We start from the raw sequence: 25,123 nt of genomic DNA, 5'->3' as shown, positions 1-25,123 counted from the left end.
ACATCCAGTGGTGGGTTATGACCAGTTGCCTGCTGGGAGCACCGTTCTGATACAGTGGTCCAGAGGACCCGCCTGCCATCCTTACCTGTATTTGAGCTCTTCGGGGCTTCCATGCATTAGCATGGAGCGTATGGCGCCTGCACAACGCTCCGCCAAACAGCTGGAGCGTCACGGAGGCGTCGCAGATAGTAACTACACATGCACGTGCTGTGTGTGTTCATGTGGTAGACACTGGGCTCCATTGCAACTGGAACCCACCACTGTTTACATCCCTCTCTAAGCAGTTTAGAGTCAGCACGTTACATCCAACAATCTGAATCCTCATTTTACCGACCTCAGAAGGATGGAAGGCTGAGACAATCTTGAGCCTGGTGAGATTCAATCTGCCAAACTGCTGGCAGTCTGTGATCAGCAGAAGTAGCCTGCAGTACTGCACTCTAACCACTATGCCACTGCGACTCATTTAATAAGTTGTAGATTAAAATTTGGAGAAGCGTTTGAGGTAGTGCTAGGCTCATTTCTCTAAATTATTCTTTACAGAAATTGTTTTAAGCCTATGTGTTTTAAAGAGATCCACCATATCTGGACTACATATATTTGGATAACTATAGGAGATTGCAATAGACCTAGAAAACTATTTTCTGTTCTCCAGTACTGTCTGGCTTTTTGCAGCTCAAATATAGTGATTCTAATATTGATGTGGAATAGCAAGAACTTCCATTGTTAGCACTTTTTGTGTTTTGGTCAATAAATCCTTACATCTAATTGGATGTAGAAAATTCTACAACTCATTTTTAATTGAACAGAGTGTATGAGTTTGACAGTCTCATTCTCCATTCTTCCAGTTAGGAATTTATTCTTCAGTTAAAGTGGTGGTATCATTTCAAGAGAGAGAAAAGTGAGAAGCATAATGGTAGGAAGTGTTTTAAATAGAACGTTATTTTATTCCAAGATTACAGATGTCAATCCAACATATTAATTTTCCAATCTTCAAATCAGCGAACAGAGCTTTCATTCACTTTCCATGTGAGACTTAAAGTTGACAGTGTAATTCTCCAAAGAGGAAACACGTGAAAGTAAGCTTTTGATAAATAGTTACTACAACATACTATGAGATATTCATTTTAATAGGACCTTTTGTTATTGTTGTTTAAAAAAAATACAATGTCTCTCATAGTTTTATTCACTATCAGATATTAAAACTGTGTTTTAATTAAAAACAGTTGGAAAAATAGCAATTCCTAACCCACCAACACAATAGTACTTAAAATGAAGACTTGTGTGGATGATCTTTGTAATACATCTCCCTATCTGGAATTCTTCCATTTCCCTTTAACTCCAGTCTGTCATTATAGACATATATAGTTCCAAAAGCATTGCTTTCTGGAGGAGTTTCTATAATCCCTTCAAGCGTCAGGTGATGGACTCCGTGAAAATCTAGACAGTAACCACCATAATGAAGATGGCCTGCAAGAAAACATACTACAGAATGATGTGAATGAATGACAGCAAGGGCATCTTTATAATTCCAAGCCAGGCAAATACTACTTGTACAGTCCGGGTTGATGGGTATGTGTCCTGCAATACAAGAATAAATGCACTGAGAATAAATGCACTCAAAATAAATGAAATACCATCACTTTTGTCCACACATGAAATCTACAATAGTATTCTACAGGCCCTCACTAAAATTGGATATCTTCCGCTAAAATCTTAGTTCCTTATGTAAACTTGAAAGCTGCCAATTCTTACATTGCCTTCCAGTTTGTAACATGGGACTAATACCCAAATACTTATGGAATATTAAAAGAATACAATTCAGCATAAGGGTATTGAAATCACAAGAGTAAAACACTTGCTCTGACAATGGAATTCTTCGATATCTGATAGACAAGTAAATGCAGAACTAGACTTTTTTTTTTTTACAATTTACATTGTAAATATTGATTTAAACTTCTAATCATTAAAATGTTCAGAAGAAGCAATACTGGAAAATTACAGTGAAAGTAATTAGGCTCCTTTTCTAATTATTTTTCCCCTTTTTGGGAAAGCTTAGATTGCAAGATGCAAAATAATAAATAATGGAATATTTGTTTATTCTCTCTTGTTGTTACGTGTCTTTATTTAGGTGCATTAAATCAGGTTCAAGAAAGAGAATTTCTCAGAACTAGTAATAGAGATGTAAGTGAAAAATTGTTGTTTCGATTCAAAACTCATTTACATGTTTAGGTCTGTGTCACACTGTTTCAGGTCAGTAGCCAAAAACTCGGGAAATGCAGGTAGAGGATTAACAAATTGTTAATGGTCTTATCTACTATGTTGATTTTAATGTCTTTTCTGCTTTAACATCTGTAAGATGCCCAAAGTTGTTGGATACAAGATGGGTGGCAAATAAATTTCCTAAATAAATAAGTACTTATTACTTCCATTCTCTACTATGCAGTTCCTGGGAAGGGGTGAGAGGCAAGCCTGCTCCCATTTTTTCCTGTTATGTCCTCTCTGCCTCTTTACTATAACTGTTGCTGGTGTCCCAGCAAAGCGTATCCCACTGGTCTGCTATCTCTTGATCTTCCCACCTTCTTTCCTTCCCTGAAGTATTCCAAACATTCACAGTTAAGTTCAGGCAGCAAACAGTCCAAACCAGCAGAGAACACATCACCAGCCAGAATGGTAAAACCAGAGATATTAAGATTATTTTATTCCGTCCCCAATAGTATTAATTATTAAAAATACAGCCATACCTGCAATCACAACTCTCTCTTGATTCTCATCAGCATAGGTAAGAACTTTATCAACCCAGTCCAGCTGGTCTTGACTGAATCCACCATTGAACTGTACAAAATTGCATTCAGCAAGCCCTGAAAAAAAATTGATGGGAAGCTATATAACAAGCAACCATTTTTATTATGGTCATGTAGCAGTACCACAAACAAGCAAGCCAATATTTTTAGTTAATAAATATAATTAATATTATAATATTAATACTGCGGCAATCATACAGAACATGTTTGTAGGTATTAAGTATAGATCTACTACTTTCCTAATTAGAGATTACATAAATGCCAGACTTTATTGCCTAGCTTAATTTTGTGGAACTTTCTGTGTGAAAAAGTTAGCATTCCGAAATGAAGATTCCATGGGGGTGATGCCCTTTCCATATACTTTAAAGGAATATCAAGAAAATCAGACCACGTATGACAGTAAGTGCTCTTACTATCCACTTATGATAGTAAGTGGTCCTATAGTAAATGGGTTCGTGTTAAGATTATCATAAAACTTGGTATGACAGGCTTAACATGAGTAGTTTCCTAAAACTGCCCAAAAGTTCCCTAAAATAATATATGGAGGTATCTTCATATCTGTTAATCACAATTTTTCATCCATACAAAACCAGCTTTCCCAGACCATGACTGTAAAAATGTGCAACAATTATGTTCAGCAGAATATAATACCTAGTGGACTATTCAGATTTTCATTCTGATTTTTGTCTTGTAGCAGCTGTAGAGATTCTTTATATTTTTTTGTTGATGTTTCCCTCCCCAGAATACTTAAGTCATATGCATCAAGAAGAATGAATCGAAATTTAGGCCTTGGAGAAAATTGGTAAGCATAATAGAATTCTGTAGTTGGGTTTTCTGTGGAGTTTTGTTCTCTGATAAAGTTATTAAACAAACTTTGGTCTTCTAAGTACTGGGTATTCAGTTCAGATTCCATAAGATAATTCCGGCTGAAATTATACAATTCATGATTGCCCCATATGTGATGGACTGGTGCATTGAGTTTCTTAAATTCCTTCATAACTTGTTGCAGTGCTTTCTCTGATGTCTTATGTTGGGCATTGAAGCCATCAATGATGTCCCCAAGCTGTATTACAAACTGAACCTCAGTTTGGTTCCAATCTTCAATTGCCTTCTGGAGAGAGCATAGGCTATGCTTGTAATATCTCCTATTGAATCCCAGGAAATCATAGCCATCCTCTATATCAGCATATTGGATGTCTGCTATGATTCCAAAGGAGAAGAGCGCTTCAGGTGTTGTTCTTGTGGATCCTGCATCCATTTTGCGAAAAAGTCTTGCTTAGAACTAAGAGAAGGGAAAAAAAAGAACATATGAATTGTTTGGATGATAAGTATTTGGTGAGGTAACATGCAAGTCTGTAGGAATGCTTTACAGTTTTTGATGGACCTGATGATCTTTTCAGCAAATCGTATTTCATAAAGATAGAATATATTTGAAACGACACACATTAAAACTGCATTCATATACAGTTCTTTTTCTCTCAGATTTATATAAGAAAACTACTTGCAATTTTATTAATTTGTATTCTGTCAACCCAGTAATTTAAACTGGGAAAACCATATTCAGCAGAAGTCTGCATATGCCTATTAGGAACACAACACTGTCACTAGTACTATGTGACCAAGTAGGAAGCAGCACTACAGGTAGTTTAGTGAGTCACACCTGATTTTATAACATTTTTTCCTGTCATTAAGTGAATCATGCAGTTATTAAGAAATATGACTTCTCTCATTGATTTTGCTTGTTGGAAGCAAGCACGCGGGGGGGGGGGAAATGAAACGTTGATTTTGGGTTTTACTGATTAGATAGATTTGTTGATACAGAAATAGCTAGTTTATAATATTATTTCAAAGAAAAAGTTGGAATATTGAAGTCCTTGGTAGACCAGATAGATAGGTGGGTTAAAAAATGCCAAATTCAGTACAAACATCTGGCTGACTGTGCGACCATTATGATAATAAACCTTTAGCTAAGTATATAGATGTTTTCATCATCTCCAGACAAGCATAGCGGTGAGGATTGTGGCAATTGTAAGAATCCTGGGAAATACCAGGTTGGACATTCCTTCAAATAGATTCCAAACTTAGATTTGGGAAAGTCTTTGGTGTGTTGTTAACTAAGGAACATTTATTCTGTTTTCCTCTTTTCCTTTTCTGCAACAGAATAGGAAAACCCTCTGGGTCAAAAGTGCTACAAATTACTTACATTTTCCAAGAATGAATATCTGAAGATTTCCAATTAGACACCCGCACAAAGGTTTCTGTTAGTCTTACATCTGAACCTAAAGTACGGTTACTTTGAATACAAGCGATCCGTCCCGCTCACCTCGCTTGACGTTTCAGAGTGGGTTTCCCCCCCCCACTCGTTTAAAAAAAAGGCATTAAAATGCCGACGGAAGTGATTTCATTTCATTTCCTTCGCCATAGAGCTATACCTGTAAACTGTGCGGCCTTGCGGGAGCTTCTCTTGATTGCTGCAAAGAGCTTCCCCGGTTCTTTCCCAGCCTGTTATCCCCACCCCCTCTTCCCAGTCGGAAGTGGGCGATTGGTAAATTGGGTGGGAATCGAGAAAGTCTGGAAGCTAGGCTTAAGCTCGCCTTAATTTGTTTCCACCAAAGCAATGCTTGACAGGTTGGCAATGGATATACTTGGGGTACCCCCCCCCGCTTGTTTTAAGTTGAAAAGATGGACTTTTTCCAATATGAAAACGCTTGAAAAATCGGGATTCCTCCAACTTTCAGTGTTATTACCACTGCTCAAAAGAAGTTAGAAAGAGGTCACCATCCCTCTAAGAGATTAACAACAACAATATAACAATATCATAATAATAATCAGTCGAGGCTTTAATATTATTATATACTTTATTCATTAAACATGAAATTCAATTGACTGAGTTTCATATTTAATGAATAAAGTATATAATAATAATAATGCCTCGACTGATAATACGCCTCTCCTTTCCAAAGCCGCCTTAATTCCTTTAAGATCGTCTATTGTGATTTCGATTAGACAGGCGAACGAGCAGCAGTAAATAAGTACTTCGACAAGGACTGGATTTCAAAGGGACCCGCTTCTTCATGCAAACCGTAGGCGGCCTAAAAGGAAACACAAGCGCCCCTTTCAGTCCTCGGAGTCTACGGGACGCCATGTGACAGTTTTGAAGCCAATGCAGAGCCAGGATGCCGGTCTGTCCCGGAAATTCAAGCCGGGCGTGCTGTTTCGTGGAGGCAGGAAAGCGAGGATGGCGGGAGCGATGCGGGCTCGCCTGGTCTCGCTCGCCCTTTGCAAGCGTCCAGCGTTTCCACCGTGTTGCTTCCGGCGCTGCTATCCTGTTCGGTCCCTGGTTACCCCACCCACGACCAGGCAGAAGGGCTTCAAGAAACCTGGGGTGAGGCATTCCGTCTGTAGAGGTCAGGGTAGGAGAAGCCGAGAGCTGATGCGAGCGCCGGGCAGCGGGGAGAGGCCTTCGCTTGGGCGCCTTTGCGCGCAACCTTAATCTTAATCAGAATAGAACTGGAAGAGACCTTGGAAGTCTTCTAGTTCTACCTCAAGCAGGAGATCCTATACTATTTCAGTCAAATTACTGCCCAGTTTCCTCTTAAAAACCTCCAGTGATGAAGCACCACAATGTCTGGAGGCAAAGCTGTTCCAATGGTTAGTTGTCCTCACTGTTAAGAAGTTTCTCCTTAATTCCAGGTTGCATCTTTCCTTGGTTACTTTCCATCCATTGTTTCTTGTCTTGCCCTCTAGTGCTTTGAAAAATAAGTTGACCCTACTGGAATACCGCTATCAAGTCATCCCTAGTTTGTCCTTCCTTTCTTTAGAGTAGGCAAATCCAAATCCTTGCAACCGTCCTTCACATGTTCCTCACTATTCATTGTTAATTGGCCTCACCTTCTTAGCCAAAGAGGGTGCTTCGGTTGGGATCGTGGGTCTGTCATTCTGCAAAGCTGCAAAAATGACACTTGGCCGAATCACCTCTCCTTCTGAACTTGCTCAAAGGTGCAGAGTCTCCATCTGTGTGATATGAATCGGTAGACTTAAAAGGGGCCATCCGCCTCTTTTTCCCATCTTGCCTTTGGTTGTCCTCATACAGGCTATTTTGGTTCAGCCCAAAATAGGGGAGAAATTTAAAAGCACATAGAGAAGTAAGGATGAACCACAAGACGTCGCACAATTAGCGCTCATATAAAAAATGGGCTCGGGTTGGCGCGAAAGCATTTATTTATGAACATTCCGTGTTCTCTTCTTTCCCAGTAGCCAGTAACTTGGAAGAGTTTAGCAGTCACGGCTGTGATTGGAGGAGGGTTGCTAGGATTTCTGAAATATTTGAAGAAAGAGAAACAAGCAGGTAGGTATTATTTGTAGTCATCCTATTGGTTTTTTTTTATTATTGCCTTGTAGAGATAGGTTGTGCAAAGAATTGCATATATACCCAATAGTGGCTGTTGGGTGGTTTTGATTTTTTTTCTAAACTGGTGGTTTCCAGATGTGCTAGATTTGGCTAGGAATGGAAGTTGTGATCCAAGCACATGAAGGAGTGGTACAAATAAGTGTACATTTTTGATAATTATAATTGTTTCTTAACTACCTTGAGATTTGCCTGATGATGTGTCATAGTTTTTTATTTCTGCTTATTGTCCTTATCTTAAATTGATTTACGCATGTATAGGTATCATAAATCTTAAGGTTTTTTCCTTGTCCAAGTTATGCTAACCAATAAAATCTCTGCTATGGTGTAAAATTGGGATGCTGTACTGATTCCTTCAAAAATCACAGCTGAAGCAGTAAATGTACAATCATTTATTGAAATGCTATCTGGAGCTATCTTACTTAAAGCCACTGAATCTAAATCCAACAAGAGAGATTTAAGTGATCTTAAATCATTTTCTGCAGAGATTTTGAAAGATACTGGAAGCTTTTACCCCCAAGATAGATAAAACAAAAACAAACCCAAACAGGTTCTAAGAAGAGACACATTTCAAATTGTCTCTCAGATAGGAAAAGAAAAGATGAAGAATTAGGAATGTATGTGTAGGAATTTGTGTTGAAATCTTAAGATTTTCTTCTGTCAAAGTTCCAGGCAAATAATTTAATTTTGTGATCAAATTTTAGCAATGGAGAGAGAGAGTATCCGATCCCTTGGAAAGCCTTTGTTAGGAGGCCCTTTCTCACTTGTTGATCACCATGGACAACCAAAATCAGATCGTGATTATCTGGGCCAGTGGGTTTTAATCTACTTTGGTTTTACACATTGCCCTGACATTTGTCCAGAGGAACTGGAAAAAATGATGCTGGCAGTGGATGAAGTTGGTAAGTAAATCCTGCTGAACCCTGAACTTTTAATTTGATTCGATTTTGGCACCACCCAACTCAAGAGTTACTGGAATAATTCTCTATGTGAGACATTCAGCCTATCCTTTTCTTGACCAGGAAATGATTGTGACTCAGAATTACCTTTTTAAGATTTTGGCCTTTTTAAACCACTCCCTCTTACCAGAGAGTTTATGGAGAGCGGGTGATGGGAAGGAGGTCAAAGCAAAGGAGGAAAGAATCTGTGTAGAAAGATTTTACAGCCATTTAAAACTTGGCTATATTCAACAAACATGGATGAAAGGGAAATGTATAGTATAGGAGAGTAAAGACTTGGTGCTCATGTTAGAAAGGAAAATATCTGCATAAGAAACAGAAAGAAAAAGGAGTCAGGTTTACTAGTAAAAGGAGCTCAGTGGTTTACTGTTTTATTTGTCCATAAAATCATTTTACAAGAGCATCTTCTTGCAGCTGGATTAAATGAAATTGACACTTGAGCAGCTTTTTTCATCTTGGTCACTAAACTTTTCAGCTGCATTTTCACCCTTCTGTTAGTTTTTGCTTAGACTTGCTTAAGCCTAATAATTGCCAAAAGCTCAATAATAAAGGGCAGAAAAATCTAAGGCTATCCACTAACCATAAAAATTCAAATTTCCACACTAGTTTTCCACATAGATTTCAAAAATGCTTAACTCTGACTCCACTCTATAGGTCATCAGCCGCTCAGTCAATCAAGCAGACTATAAATGAAATAAATATTTTTTTAAAAAAATATTTGTCCTAACTAGTGCTCAATCATTTAATCCTAATTGCAATATGATCATTAAACTACTATTAATCATAAAAATTATCCCTGATCCCAACTCTCTTGCTATTGTTGAATAGAATTCAAGGAAATCTTATGTGCCAAAAAGATATTTCCCCCAAATGTTGCCTGACTACTCAATCCTGATGTAGGTCTAAGATTAAATATAAACTCAACATAATATTATTAATCACACTTATTTTTACTATAGATCATTTGGAATGTAAATAAATGAAACTTACTAACTTGATAGAAAGATTTAACCTAACCATAAAGATTTCCCACTAAGAGTAATACAGTAGCAATTCACACTTTGATAATATACTTGATAAACAAAGATTAGAACAAACAAAGAATTCAAACTCACCATCATACTGGGTGTAGTATAGGTATCAATGTATCCTAATACTTACACTAACTTAATGGTGATATTGACAATATCCTTTACTAACTTTAATATCAGAGCAAGACTAACAATCTATAGCAACATACTTGCATCTTACATTTTTAGAATAGAGTTCCAGGAATTTTAATGTTAACCTCACCTTATCACCTGTGAAACATTTGCCATACACTTTGTCACAAAACTTGATCCTAACTGCAATTAAAATTTAAGTCTACCATAAACATTCATTTAGATTTTGCTTTTTATCCTGCCTTTTATTGTACATTTATCCTACTTTTTATTGTCTAACCTTAACTTTATACCATAACAATGTATTACCTAGCCAGTTTGTCAGTATTCAAAGAGTACAGTGGATTTGAGACTACCAATATCTGTAAAAATTCATCCTCATTCTATCCTTCATCCAAGATTTTATTTGAGACTTCAGGGAAGCTAAATCCTATCCCTAAATTCATCTTATCCCTTAAGGTTTGCTCAAAATGTACCAAAACACATAAAAAGTTTAAATCAACACCTGGGAGAAGCTGACTATGTATAGACTTGAACAGATTGGGAAGTGATACAGGTATTTGTGTTCAGGGTTATCAAGAGATTTAATCTAGGGGATTGAATTAAAATCTTGAACATAAAAACAGTCTTGAGGCTGATTGTTTGGGGATTAAGTGTTATCTTTTATAATGACAGATAGGATCGCATCTTTGCCTAATGTCACTCCACTCTTCATCACCATTGATCCAGAGAGGGACAATGAAGAAGCCATTGCCAAATACGTTAAAGGTAACCTTAGCCTTTTTTTTTAAATTGAACCCTCTATATTGACTCCAGTTTAACTTGCACTTCAGACCAAGTTCACTTTTTGCCCCCTTTTTAATGCATTGGATCTTATTGATTTTATTTATGTTTCAAGAGTTTTCACCAAAGTTGATTGGATTGACCGGTACGAAAGAACAGATTGATCAAGTGTCTCGAGCTTATCGTGTCTACTACAGCCCAGGTCCTAGAGATGATGATAATGATTACATAGTAAGTACATTTTGTATGTGTTTTCCCATCAATGGGTAAAGATTTTAGCCTGAGAGAGACCCTTTTGTGAGTCACTGAGTCAACTAAGTGTGAATGAGCAGTGAGTAAAACTGCCCTAGAAGTATACAAAACATTGGAAAATATTGGGAGGGAAGCTGAGAATGTTTGGCCTACAACTGAGTTACTTTTCTGAATGAAGTTGACAAAATAGATCTAAATGGAAATGGCAATTATCATAGAAAACATGGGGAGGTGACTATGTACTTTGTTCCAAACAAAAGACTTCCTTTGTGAGAAGATAGTATTTGGTCAAGTGATTTTTTTTCTGATTGATGGGAAGCTGCAGTTTGGTGATCTTTCTTTATGTTGAGGAACATTTGTTGGAACATTTCTTATTTTAACCATGAGCAAGAAAAAATAAACCGGAAAGGACCTTGTCAACAGTAGAACTGAAAATGTTATTCTTTGATACTGAAGTTGGTTTCAGTATTCATAGCAATTTTTAATAAAGCCGTGTTGGGATTTGAAAAATTCAGTTCAGGTTTGTGTATTTCTGCATGCATGCATGCATGCCTTTGAGTCTTGACTCTTGGTAACTGCCTGGACAGGTCTTTGAATTTTTCTAGGCATTACATTTTGAACATGTTTTCTAATATAGAGTTGGATAAGTATTTTTAAAAAGTGAAGATATTTTAGAGTATGGCTCAACTGATAACTCTGGTGGCATGTTGATGCAACTTTACCATACAAACCCATTGCCACCTTTGGCGTTGTTTCAGCTTTTCAGTCCAACCTGGACTGATGGTTTCCCATCCAACTGCTCAGCAGGCCCAGTAGTGCTTAGCTTCTGGGCTTAGAGAAGGCCAGATATCTTCCTAAAGGAAGATAAAAATGGGCAAGTATCAAAAGATAGACAGGAGAGGGCGCCAGATAATAAATGACAATGGCCATAAAAGGCAAGTACCATACAAAATAACTTCAGCCTTTGTTGTTTGAAATAGGCATTTTTATTAGCCTATATAGTCATACGCTTACTTTAAAGTATAAACCCCCAGGGTGTCAGTTGTAGGTTCTAGTACTCACTTTGATTAGTCCAAAATGAATAGTTTGCTGATGAGAAAATTTTATTTTATTTTTAATTTGTTTTTTTTTAAGTGGCTTTTGCTGCTGCTCTTGACCTGCCCCAAAAAATCCAGTACTGTTCTTGTGCCTTACAAAAGATGTCTGATACGCCTGGATTTTTACTTACTTTTTAGATGATGGGGAAAGTTTGGTTCTTCCTTTTGCCAAACACACAGCAGTTCAAAATAGTAGGATTCCTCCCCACTCACACTTATATAGGGCTTGGCTGCTTTTGTGGTCTTAACATCAGATGTACGGGGCTCCACTTTAAAAAATGTATCCTCATATTTACTGCTGAAGATATACAAACGTATGTACGTATGTACATATGTCTGTATGTACTTTCTTGACTCCCTATTAAAGCCTTTATTACAAATCTATAAATGGGCAATAGTTCAGTCACAGAAACAATTTAGTGCTTAGCAGAATTATCTAATCTCAGAATTTCAACCTTATCTTCATCTCCTTTGTGTGTGTTTTTCTTGCAGGTGGATCACACGATCATAATGTACCTTGTTGGGCCTGATGGCCAATTTGTTGATTATTTTGGCCAAAATAAGAACAACATAGAAATTGCTGCCAGCATCCTAAAGCACATGAAACAATACAAGAAAGAATAAGGGACTTCGTTTTCTAACTAAGCACGTTTAAAGGCAAGCAAGTCTAAAATGCAGCTTGTGACATTAATTGGAGGAAATACTCACACAGGTGGTCTGCTGTGGTGTCTTCTTAGTGCAGTTGAATTTACTAAACCTACAGACTAAGACTCAGTTCTGAAGAGAAGCTGGATAGCTTTCACCCACAGATGGTTTTCTACCGGTTCGGACCAGTTTACCTGAACCGGTAGCGGAAATTCCGGGTGGCCTCGCCCACCCACCCAGGCTCTATGGCATCCCATTTAGGCCGTTTTTTTTCCCCAAAAGCGCATGCGCGGAAGACTGTGCGCATGTGTGGAGGTGGTGTGCGTTTGCGAACTGGTAGGTAAGTGCATACCACCCCTGCTTTCACCAATGATATTTTCTCTGGATATGCCTTAGCCAAACAGTGGCTTATTAAAAGCCTTTGATATTGATGCAGATTTATTCAGAAAGAGCCACCAAACATAAACCACAATGCTCTCTTCATTAGTACTTCTTGACCTGCTGAAGAGATGCCTGCTGAACCGTTACTGAAGATACCATTGGGATTTGTCTTCTTTCAAGTTTTATGCATTCCTCTTAGGAAGCGGGGCTTCTTGGCCTTTCTCAACGAACATTTCCAGGGTGTCGCTTTTTATTTTTGAAATATTCAGTAGTTTACAATATGGCTGCTATTAAGCAGCATGGTAGAATGGTAACCTTTACTCTAAAATCAAGTGTGGTGCACAGATGATGAAATAAAGTGAAAGAAACTTAAAACTTGTGTTCTCATCTTAAAATCTTTAAGGAGATAAAGTGTAAAACAGAACCTGTGGCTAATTAAATTAGATAAATATGAATAGCAGACAAGTTTATTTGTATTTGACTAGATAAAATAGTTGTCCTTTATCGCCCACTCACTTAGACTGAGAATTAGAATGTTCTTTGGTTTCTCTATTTTGAGTAGCTTGTATCTGAAAAATTGTTCCTTGGGAAAGTAGCCAGCTAGATTTATTTTCCTTCAGAAGGGTATTTTCATGTAAGAAGATTCTCCTAGAACTGAAATATCTTATGTGAAGCCAGGGTTTTTTTTTGGTTTTTTTTTTGGGGGGGGGGAACAGTCTCCTTTAATCTAAGTGTCTATCAAGAATTTCCTTGGGTCAGCTTGCACCAAGTGCTTTGGGGACTTTGATAGAATTTGAACCTCATTCTCAGCTGTTAAAGATTGTTCCATACATAGATGGCTCTACTCTCTACTATGTGTGAATGTGGGAGTGAGAAGGACCAAGAGTTAGTAAAAAAAATCAGATACCCAGGGCAAGCCAAGCAGAATATTGTTTTAAATGCCTTTAGATTTCTTGAAATGATGCTTGGTCACACATTCCAGATGACAATAATAATAAAATAATAATAATTTTAGATTATATTTGTCAAACACTTCCTGCTTGACACCAGTTCATTTAAAAAACTACAAATTTTGTGGATTTTTAAAAATCTATAGCTCCCAAATAATGTAGCTGTTTAAAATATTTTTTAAAATACCACAATTCTTTATGAACGTACATATAATTATGCCATAACATTGCAGTTCAAATAACCATCTAGTAGTGGCCAGAAAGTTCTAAAAAAATGACTGGTTTACTTGTTGCTCTAAGTCAAATAATGGAATCAGCTTCGATATCAGACTGAGCTCATGCTTGGATAGCTAAGGCCCAATCTGCTTTGCAAATTTTGTTCAAAGTGAGAAGTACATAATGTAAATTCTTGATGAGCAGGTAGGGAAGAAGCTGTAATAGAGTGCTTATCTAGGCATGATTAAATATGAGTTGTATTATAAATTAAGATTCAGCAGTTTGAATCACTGACTTTATATAATGTGACCTCATTGTGTCTAAATCAGGGATCTTTCCAATCTTACCAGCTTTGTGGATCAGCGGGGGTGGGGGTAGGGAGAGGGTTCTGCATAAGCAGTGGGCGCATGCACTCGCACATGCAGCTCCATTTATGCAAGCAATGGGTGCGCGCACCTGCCACTTGCACAAATGATGCTGAGCATGGAGCACACACCTGCATGCCTCGGTTCTGGGCCTCCGTCCAGGATTTGGTGACCCCTAATCTAAAATATGATGTGTAATAATAATATTTTTTTAATCCTGATATATTAGGCTCTGGTAGAGGCAAATCAACTGAATGGTTGATTTATTTGGTTGTATGTATATTTTCACAGGGATTTGATGTAACAATATGAGAGAACCAGTTTGTTCTAGTATTAAGGCACCAGACTAGAAAACAGGAGACAATGTTTTTACAGCATTTGGCATGAAAGCCAGCTGGAAGGCTTTGGGCCAGTAATTCAGCCCATGATGTCCGGCTAGAGCAGGGGTGTCCAAACTTGGCAACTTTAAGACTTGTGGACTTCAAGTCCCAGAATTCCCCAGCCAGCTGGCTGGGGAATTCTGGGACTTCAAGTCCACAAGTCTTAAAGTTGCCAAGTTTGGACACCCCTGGGCTAGAGCAACAAGTCGGTTAGTCAAGTCCTGTTGCAACCAATGGATCCATACTCAGTTGATTTCACAAATGCGGACCTTGCATAAGTGGGGAAATGCTAGGGGGGGAAATGATTTAATAATGTGATGTATATATTTCAGCCCTAGTACTTAGGCCAGGCCAGGAAATGTCACAGGAAGGCTAATGCTGCTTTTATGGCTTTTAAGATTCTATAACAACAGAATCTTGCAAGTTTGATTGCACAGTACCTCTTTCTTCTCCTTATACTTTACTGAATTTGGGAGGCATCTGCCTGAGGTGTTTCCAAATGTTACCTCCTTGTTCTGGACTTTAAAAAATGCTTCAGCCCTTTTTGCCTAGATCAGTGATAGCGAATCTTTTATACACCGAATGCCCAAACTGCACGCGTTCATGCCCAAACTGAAAGGTGTGCAAATGTGTGATTATGCGGATGTGCGCATGCATGGACATGCATGCATGCGCATCAGAGATCCGAAGACCAGCTGGTTGGCAGGAGGCGAGGCATCCCAACACTAGCAGTGCAACAAGATATTTTTATTTTGTGAACTTCTGTTTCGTCATTTGCAGGGAAACAGAAGCTCACGAAAGAAACATCACGGAGATCTAACCTGGGGCAATGACGCTCATGCCAACAGAGAGGGCTCTGTGTGCCACCTCTGGCAGCCGTGCCACAGGTTCGCCATCATGGGCTTAGATAATGGTTCCTGCCTGTCTCTGCCAAGGTCATGTTCCTTACTTTCTACAATATATTCTGAGGAAGCAGCTCACAATTGTCAGGGCACTTTGAAATTCTATTATTCATAGGCAGTACAATCATTATATTGGGAGATAATTTGGATGAGGAAGTGAAGCTGTTGAATATTACAGTCTGAATTCCTCTAATACACAAAAGCTACTTTGGCCAATATTGAAATAAAGTACAGACTTATGGTAAGAAGATACCAAATGCTGATATTGCCAATTATGGAGAAATGCAGACTGTATTATTGATAGTCCTTGATTTATGATCATTCATTGAACAACCAATCGAAGCTTTGCCGATGCTGAAAAAAAAGTGACCCGCAACTTGCCCTCACATTTATAATTGTCATTGTCCCTATGGTCAAATGACCAAAAATGTAGGTGCTTGGCAACCAACAGGAATTTATCCCAGGCAAATGCAGTGCCTGTGATCACACAATCACCACTTACAACTTTCACGGGGATTCCAACAAGCAAAGTCGAAGGAGGAAGCCAGATTTGCTTAATGGCCATGGCAAACAAGGCTGTTAAAATAGGCACGACTCACTTAAGAAGTGAGCTTAATGCTTACTTCTGTCATTGCTTAATGACAGAACTTCCTGTTCCAATTGTGGTTTTAGGTCAAGGATAATCTAAATGACATGATCAACGGAGTGTTTGAACTACAGTTTTTTTTTAAAGTTATCGTGGCCCAAATCCCAGTTGACACATTGCAAGAGAAAGTGTAGTACCTACATTTAAATGACACAGAAAACAAAATTATGAGTGCTAACAAGTGGTTTGAGCCATAAAGCATATCACCCAAGCAAAATGAAGGTAGTGAGAAGCATGGAGCAAACCATTGATGAGGAAAACGAAGAGGAAATAATTGTGTCAGGAGCAAGTGGGTGTTTGCTAGATAAAAGCATTGCTTATCAATTGGAAAGAAGGATAGAAGAAAAACAGTTGGCTAATTGGTCTACCCCGGGATACATATATATCCTTAGAATATGAGTTACAAGTTGTGTTTTGAAAGGATCTCTTAAATAGCAGATATTGAGCTGGGGACCCCAGAAAGGAATTGGAATATGAGATCCTTTCAACTTGCTTCCACTTACCAACTAAACAAGGAACAAGTGTCTTGGCCAAGCATTTAAAAAAAAAAAATCCTTTCAAAATCTTTCCCTGGAAGTGTTGAGGCTGTTGCTGAGTGTTTGGAAAATAAGGCAGCCACATTTCTCATGATCATCATTTTTAAGTATTGTAGGGCCGGCGTTGAAAGGCCCTCCACGTGATAGTGCCATTGCCGTTTGTGTCTGCCTTTATAAAGAATAGCTTCTTTTAGGGGGTGTGGACTTGATTGGAGCTTTTCTTAAGCCAACCAACTTATTCTTGCTCTCTGCCCTTTGGAGTTTCACTTTTGTCAGCACTTTCTTGGCTCAGGCCTTTGGGGATCTCCTTACACCAAGGGACAACTGCAGCATTCCAAGGGGGAAAACAAATTCCTTCTGGCACGCCTTCCACTTTCCATAATGTGCTGTAAATAACTGGGGAGTCAAAGTCGGTGGGAAGGAGACAGATCCTTTCGTTACTCTTCATCTGCCTGCCCAAGTCATACCTTGCTCAGTCAGAAGAGGACACTCAAAACCATTGAGAATTATGAGAACTTGCCAACTGGTTGGAGTGGGGGTGGTGCGGGGGGGGAAAGGATATGATGTATGGAATGTTATACAGATAAAATGCTTAACATAGGTTGTTTTTAGAAAAAAAAACCAGATCTGTTGCAAATCTATAAAATGAGGCTAAGATTAATACTCTGTAAAAAAAAGTAGTGGAAGAATCTGTTTTTCCTAATGGAGTTGCAGAGCTTCATTGCTTGGCAAATCCTAGATCAATATTCCTTTTGATTAATGTTAAAACCTACTACATCACTGACTCAGAATGATCCCTTGATTTTACATCAGCAAATCTCTCTGACAATAAAAGATTTTTATTTTTTCAAGAATGAATGGAAACTGAAGATTTCATCTCTGGCCGTTGGTCCATGATGATCTGTATGGTGCATGTTCAGTACAGTATACAGATAGGAATAGGAGGGCTTATTTGTGTAGTTACAAGATGAGGGAAAGGAATATCGTGTGTGGGTAAAATCTAAGAAAAATCAGAAAGGGAAAAAAAAACCCCAGCATCTCTCAGTATTATGGGTGCTCTGTGGCTACGAGGTCAGTTTAGCCCATTCACAACATACTTTCAATGGGTTATATTCCTGCATATAATGCATTACCTGTAACATTTCTACTTATCATAGGTTGACTATTGACAAGGTGTAAAGATTTCCCCTGCCCAGTCATGACAGGACAGGGGCAGTGCTCATCTCTGATTCTCAGCCAAGGGAACCTGCGTTGTCTGAGACACACTCCCGTCGTCATAAAGCCAGCGTGAAAATGTGGAACGCAGTAACCTTCCCACCAAAGCAGGGCCTATTTATTTACTCTCATTTGCTTGCTTTCAAACTGCTAGGTTAGCAGGAGGTGGGGCAAGAAAGGGAACTCACCCTATCATGGTGTGCTTGGGTCTCGACAATCGAGGCTGTTAAACTTTCTAGCAGACAAGCCTAATATCTTAACTACCGATACTGCGCCCCCTTCAATTGTGCCCCCTTCAATAACTATTGATAACTATCAACTATTCAGTAACTATCCTTGCTTTGCTTGATCCTTTTTTCATGGGGTGGGAAGGACACATTCAAATCCATCATTGGGAACATTAGTACTCTAAGAAGTAAATTTTTGGAGAACTGTTGTAAGACCTCGGTACCTTTCCGTAAATAAATAGGATGCTGGAGACTAGCACTTTGCATATCCTTCCCATAAATATTGTGGCTGGATGTTGTGCTCTATTGTTTGTTTGAAGGATCAAAAGGGTTTAGGGTTTTTGGGACCTCTAGCGCACTGACAACTGCTTGTCATGGCAACTATTTTTAATTGGGTTGTTGGTCATCCAGAGTTGCTGTAGTGAGATGGACAGCCATATGAAATGTTTCAATTAGTTAAAAAATTGAAATTGCATTTCAAAAACATTTTTAAAAAGATAGTTCAGGAAAGGATCTTGGTGAATTTCGAGGGGAATGCTCTTTAGATTCCTTATATCCAGATTTATTTTTTCATTTTTTTAGACAACATTCTTAAGATTGTATCATAGCAGCAGGGTACAGATGTAGAAGTGCACATTTTCTGGGATGACAGTCTTCTTTGCTTTTATTGACTGCACTTTTATTCATAGCTTATCAGCAATGCTGGCAACAATAATGCCTGTACAGATATTACAGGTTTTTTTATATGGTACTGGAGTTTGCTCTTTAGAAATCATGGAATGTTTAAAATAAAGGGGTCTTTCAACACACTGGTGTTTGCCCTGTCAGTTTTCACCAAGACTGCTTCCCAGATTGCAACCAAAACAGAATCACTTTGGTCCAGTGGGGTACGAGGAGAGAAGGGGTGAAAGACAAGAGACGAAATGCAGACTCCTTCTTCCCAGACTTCTTTTCAAAGATCATCTTGTAACTTTCTGGTCTTTGATGAAGTGATGGTTTTTCATCTACCTGCTCAATTAGAACCATTTGGGAACTAAGGAATGGAGCAAAATAGCAAGCTGGTAAGGAATAACTGCATGAACAGTGTTTGAGGACTAGCCATGAAAATATAAAACACGTTCCACAAAGCACACAATCAAAAATGGCAATGAAAGGGAAAGTAGCAATCAATTGGAAAGTGGTATTCAATGTGGAAATAATATTTTGGTAATATTGATGGAATAATAATGAACAATCTTGCATTGGGTGGTAAGAGGTGTAGGGAAACTACTTGAATTTTGGAATTACTGTAAAAGGAAAAGGTATGTATTTCTCCCTGTTGTGGATTGGGAATTCTGAGACATTGACATGGGGGGCCTGAAAAAGGATAAACTAGGAGGAACAGAGAGGAAAGGAAAGCTGATATACTTTCCATTGTGCAGTCCTATTCCTTGAGATAGTGGTAGATAATTTTAATAAGACTAGGAAAAAGCAACAAGATAATAGGTTTGAAGATTTATTCTTATCAGGGATGGTTAAGAGAATTAAGTATGTGTAGCCTAAAGAAGAGAAGGCTTGGGAGACACCTAATAGCAGTCTTCCAATACTTGAAGGGCTGTCAAGGGAAAGTGGAGGTCAATTTATTATCCATAACTCCTGAGGGCAAGACAAGAAGCAATAGGTGGAAGCACAGCAGAGACCGATCCAACCTGGACATAAGGAAGAATTTCCTGCTAGTGAGAATGATTAATCAATGGAACAGCTTGCCTCCTGAAGTTTGGATGCTCCATCACTGGAAGTTTTCTAGAAAAGATTGGACATCCATTTATCCAGGATAGAATAAGGTCTCATCCCTTGGGCATTGATTTGGGCTACTGGAAGATGCCCAGACCCTTCCCGCTCTATGATTTTATAGGTTTGCAGAAGGAAAACAGAGAATTATATCACTAGCTGCTTTCCAGTGCTTTTTGACTGTGCCAGCTTGATGTGTTCTGTGATTTCCTGAACTCATAGTCCCTTTGGAGTTGGGAGTCAAACTAGTTCAGAAGATAGACATTGGTATAATTATTGTGCGAATTAGAATTGGTTGAATGGGCAAAGGCAGTTTATGTTTCCAAGCTGTGAAAGCAACTCAGGAGGGGTTGCCCCAAGGACCTGAGAAAGTTATGTTTCAGAGGCAGTGATGGGATTCAAAGATTTTTACTACCGGTTCTGTGGGCATGGCATGGCTTGGTGGGCATAGCAGGGGAAGGTTACTGCAAAATGCCCATTTCCTCCCAATCAGCTGTGCCTCGGGAGGCAGAGAACAGATGGGGATGGGACCAGTCAGAGGTGGTATTTACCGGTTCTCCGAACTACTCAAAATTTCCACTACTGATTCTCCAGAACTGGTCAGAACCTGCTGAATACCACCTCTGTTCAGAAGTCTAAGAAGGCAATATACTGGAAGAACTAAGTTCATCTCCTGTTTGGCCTGGTGACTTTTCCTTTTTTGGTTTTTTTTACAATTTTCATTAAAAAAGATTTTACAAATATTTTTTGAAAACTACAGAACCAAAAAGGACCAGAAAAAGATTATAAAAGGGTAACAGAAAAAGTGAATAACAACAAAAAAGGGGAGAAAAAAGAAAAAGAAACGTATCTAAAGAAGCGATCTTTCTGATCTTTGCAGTAGGTACTAACAATTGCCCTCTTCACTCTCCCATGTTGCATATGATAGTTCCCTTAAACAAACCTTTTCGATCTATAAATCCTGAAATCATCAATTTAATCCATTTTCGGCAAAAAAAAATCTATAAAGGCTTTTCAGTTTTTACACAAGTAATTGTAGTTTCCTCCTCAATCAAAACATCAATTTAACCATTACTGCAAACTTAGCCATCTTCACTATCCATTCCTCCATTACTGATATTTCTTTAGTCTTCCATTGTGCATATAATAACTCCCTGCAGTTAAGCATATATAAAACCCATGTCCAAGAAACTTTTTAGTTCGGTGGCCATAATTTCTGATAAGAAAAAAATCTTGATTTCATCTGAATGTCAATTTCTGAATGTTCTCTATCACCACTTGTATTTATATCCAATATCATTTTGCTTTTTCACAAGTCCACCAAGCATGATAAAATGTTCCCTCACATTTTTCACATTTTCAACGACGATTAGAAGTATCTTTACGCATCCTAGACAATTTCTTTGTTATCACATACCACTAATGCATAATATTGGTAAGATTTATTTAAATTGTAATGCAAAGTGAATTTCAGGGCTTTTATCTTCTTTCCCACTGATCCATTTCAATATTATCAGCAAAATTCTTGGCCCATTTTACCACATATTCATTATCTTGCTGTTCCTTCATTTCAAATCTCAACAAAAGTTCATACGTTTAATGAATGCATAAAAATGTATAAATTTTATAAAATGTACAAAAAAGTATGCATTTAATAAATTCATCATTTGGTAATTCCTTGATTGGAAATTGATGCAAACACAGATAAGCAAGCCAACAGTAAACAACAATCTAATCAAGGAATCACCAAGACTACTACTATTATCAACACTGACTGGACAAGCTACTAATGCATAAAAATAAGAGCAACCCCCATTCCCTTCTAGCACTGATGATGTTGCCTAGTTGGGTATTGACACATCTACAAGAAAACCACCAAGCCCAGAGAGCACCAAGGACTCCACAGTTTAACCCTGTGTTACAAATATTCTCTTATATCACTAATACATAAGGAAGAAAAAGATGAGCCTCAGCAAACATATCTAACCTAGCTTCCTCCTTTCATTTGCCCCGCAACAGCAATACTGAGAGGTGAGTTGGGCTGAGAAAAAGTGACTGACCCAAGGTTACCAACTGACTTTCATGGGGAAGGCGGGACTAGAACTCACAGTCTGTAGTCTGGTGCCTTAACCACTAGACCAGTGATGTCTAACCTTTTTCTTATGGCGTGCCAAAACTGTGCGCATGCGTGCTATCACGTGCCCACACCAATTCAATCCTCCCTGTGCCCCACGCATGTGCGCGTGACTCCCCCCCCATGCATGCACACACAAACCCACCCCCCAGGTCTGGAGGCTTTCCTAAAGCCTGGAGAGGGCAAAAACAACCCCGCTGGCCCCCTGGAGGCCCTCTGGAAGCCCCCAAGCTTTAGGAAAGACTCTGGAGGCTGGGGAGCACGAAAAACAGCCCCAATGGGCCAACCAGAATTTCGGAAATGATCCGTTTCTGGCTTCCGGAGGGTCTTCGGGGGAGGCCATTTTTGCCCTCCCCAGGCTTCAGGAAAGCCTCTGGAGGCTTGGGGAGGGTGAAAAACAATCCCAACAGGCCAACTAGAAGTTTGTGCCCTCCGGAAGGCCGAAAATCAACTGATGGCTGGAGTGCCAGCAAATATGGCTCCAGGTGCCACCTGTGGCACACGTGCCATAGGTTCGCCATCACAGCACTAGACCAAACTGGCTCTTAATTTTTACTAACTTCCTTAACAGATTGTAGATCTACTATATGTTGATTCCAGCAAAATATTTGACAAAGTGCCCACAACATTCAACACAGAATATTTAAATGCAGGTGTTCAAGCAGAGTCTAGACAGCTGTCTCTCAGGGATTCTTGGATTGATACGGAGTACAGGGTTGGTCTCAATAGGCTAAATAGTTCTTTCTTACAATAAGAGTCTATGCCGGAGCCTTCAAAATTAAAATCATGCAGTACCAAGGAACTATCATCTTTTCCATTTTAATCTTGGTTTATGCTGGGTTACAAGATTGACATTTCTTTGTTTTATTGATACGAGCTTTAGGATAGCCTGTGGAATATGAACTTAGTGAACATTTCATGCTATTTATGCACACAAATGCTTATGATTAGAATGCTTTAAGAGTGCAAAGAGTTCTTTTGCATTAGTTTCTGTTCTATTTGATACTATAGCTTTTGTAGATGACATATTAGATGCCAGTTTTTTTCCTTAGGACTGTCTTCTAGTGCCTGTTTAGTAGGTAAGTAAAACTTCTAGCAGAGAATTATGCTACTGACATCTCTCTTTCACCTTCATTGTCAACTGGTCCAAGAGCAGTAGACATTTTGAATGTACATCTGGATGTGATTAAGGAGAAGAGTTGAACTCAAAGACAATATAAGTAAACTGGCAGTCAGTGTAATGTAGCAAAGCAAGCTTCACACATGCTAGATGGAATCACCTTCTAGTTAAAGAACCAGTTACAAAAACTGTTCCTAGATGTCTACAGGTAGTCCTCGACTTACAACAGGCTGTTTAGTGACCCTTCAAAGATACAATGGCATGGAAAAAAGTGATTTATGGCCATTTCTCACAGTTACCTTTGCAACACCCCCATGACCATGTGATCAAAATCCAGGTGCTTGGCAACTGGTTCATATTTATGATAGTTGCAGTGTCCTGAGGTCATGTGATCCGTTTTACGACTTTCTGACAAGCAAAGTCAGATTTACTTAACAATCTGTTACTAACTTAACAACTGCAGGGATTTACTTAACAAGGTGAGACAAGAAAGATTATAAAATGGGGGTATACTCATGTAACAAATGTCTCACTTAACAACCTCAATTTGGGGCTCAATTGTACTTGTAAGTCGAGGAGTATCCATGCAATAGGTGCATTTTATGTTACCTAAAAGTGTTTGGTAGCTATGATTTATTATCATTGAAACAATTTATTTATTAGCATCTTTGATCAGCATTATAAATAAGAAAAAAGAAAATATTGTAGATTGGTACAGAAAACTCATTACTAACAATGATTACAAAAACCACAGAACATCATATCTAAGCCAAAGGTTTGTACAATTGCATCACCAAATGTTAGTCTGCCACATGCCGTTAGTGCATTGTGAGGTATTTTCATAATACTTATAAAATTTGATTTGTCAGAGTATTAATCCTGAAAATTAGTTCAACTGTGCTTTTTTTCTTTAAATAAAATTAAGAATATTCATTCCGGCCTGGGCAATTTTAAAAAGACATTGAAGTTGCAGTCCTATTTCTGAAGAGGATAAGCAAGCAAATAACTTCCACCATTAAAGCCCTCTTCATTTCAGTGATGCAAGGACACTGGCACAAGGGCAGAGATTGTATGTATTAATGCAGAGCCTATAATAGTAAAATCTTAAATGGAGGTTTTAGCCATAGCAAAATTGCTACGACGGGCACTGAATTATCAAGAGCACTGAGCAACATCAACATTTTTTCTTTGATTGCTATTGCACATCTAATTTTAAACATCTATTTTGAATTCAAACCTTTTCACCATAAAATAGGATCTCTTGAGAGAGAATAGTTCCTCCTATACGCCCCCTCCATTCAATGTTTGGCCTATGCCAATCTACGCTAGGGCATCATGATAGAAGCTCCTTTGGAATGAGATCCATTTGTCTCCTTGAGAAGCGATTGCATTCCTGGTATGCAACACAGAGTGCCAGAAAAAGGACCTTGACCAATGGAATGACAATGTGCCAGATGAAGAGGAAAGACTTGAGACATTCCAAAGGAGAAGGACAGCACAGGTGGGCTTCTTTGTAGCCAATCAAACCAGAGAAAGAAGAGCAAGAAGAACACACACTTTTATGGGAATGCCAAAATAGATTCGAGGGGGCATGCCAGTATCCAGGGCTTTGTGCTATATACAACTGCAAGAAAAAAGGATAGTTAGGATGATGGAATCGACAAGAAAGGATACTAAATACAACCGGACTAAATGTTTCTGTGAAACAAATGCAGTTGGCTTCATGACTGAAATATTTGATAAATATTGTCCAACGCTAATGCCATGTATCTAGTTCACAAAAGTTGGCAAGTAAATAATATCTCAGGGGTTGCCACAAAGAAGAGGGAGTCAAACTATTCTCCAAGGAACCTGAGGGTAGAACAAGAAGCAATGGGTGGAAACTAATCAAGGAGAGAAGCAACTTAGAACTGAGGAGAAATTTCCTGGCAGTTAGAACAATTAATCAGTGGAACAGCTTGCCTCCAGAAGTTTTGAATGCCCCAACACTGGAAGTCTTTAAGAAGATGTTGGATAGCCATTTGTCTGGAACGGTATAGGGTTTTCGGCCTAGGCGGGGGGTTGGACTAGAAGACCTCCAAGGTCCCTTCCAACTCTGCTATTGTATTATATTGTATTATATTGTATTAAATAAAACAAAGAAAAAAAAAACACCCTACCATCATTGTAATGT

The 25,123-nt window shown here is 38.6% G+C and overlaps 3 protein-coding genes across 4 annotated transcripts in view; 1 reads left to right on the top strand and 2 right to left on the bottom strand.

The window, feature by feature from the left end:
* LOC309382444 (uncharacterized protein) overlaps positions 1-25,123 on the bottom strand; it is a 348,957-nt gene that overhangs the window by 31,381 nt on the left and 292,453 nt on the right. The window lies entirely within an intron of this gene.
* On the bottom strand, positions 924-5,961 carry ADPRM (ADP-ribose/CDP-alcohol diphosphatase, manganese dependent). Of its 2 annotated transcripts, none has more exons than XM_081935778.1 (4): positions 5,838-5,961; positions 3,453-4,083; positions 2,742-2,858; positions 924-1,578 (listed from the first exon to the last, which is right to left on the bottom strand). In XM_081935778.1, exons 2-4 carry the CDS (start codon positions 4,057-4,059, stop codon positions 1,265-1,267), a joined length of 1,038 nt encoding a protein of 345 aa, XP_081791904.1. In that variant the 5' UTR covers positions 4,060-4,083; positions 5,838-5,961; the 3' UTR covers positions 924-1,264. The 2 variants fall into 2 exon arrangements, with proteins under 2 accessions (XP_081791904.1, XP_081791903.1); XM_081935777.1 differs by lacking the exon at positions 5,838-5,961 and adding an exon at positions 5,005-5,414.
* Positions 5,950-13,887, top strand: SCO1 (synthesis of cytochrome C oxidase 1). The gene is given in 8 exon segments (XM_081935779.1): positions 5,950-5,978; positions 5,980-6,011; positions 6,014-6,186; positions 7,059-7,149; positions 7,914-8,111; positions 10,007-10,099; positions 10,230-10,345; positions 11,956-13,887. Coding segments are annotated over 8 exon segments (849 nt in total). The 5' UTR covers positions 5,950-5,964; the 3' UTR covers positions 12,088-13,887.

This window comes from Natrix helvetica, assembly GCF_964273705.1.
Source record: "Natrix helvetica genome assembly, chromosome: 1".
Classification (NCBI taxonomy): domain Eukaryota; kingdom Metazoa; phylum Chordata; class Lepidosauria; order Squamata; family Natricidae; genus Natrix; species Natrix helvetica.
This window is presented reverse-complemented; position numbering and strand designations above follow the sequence as displayed.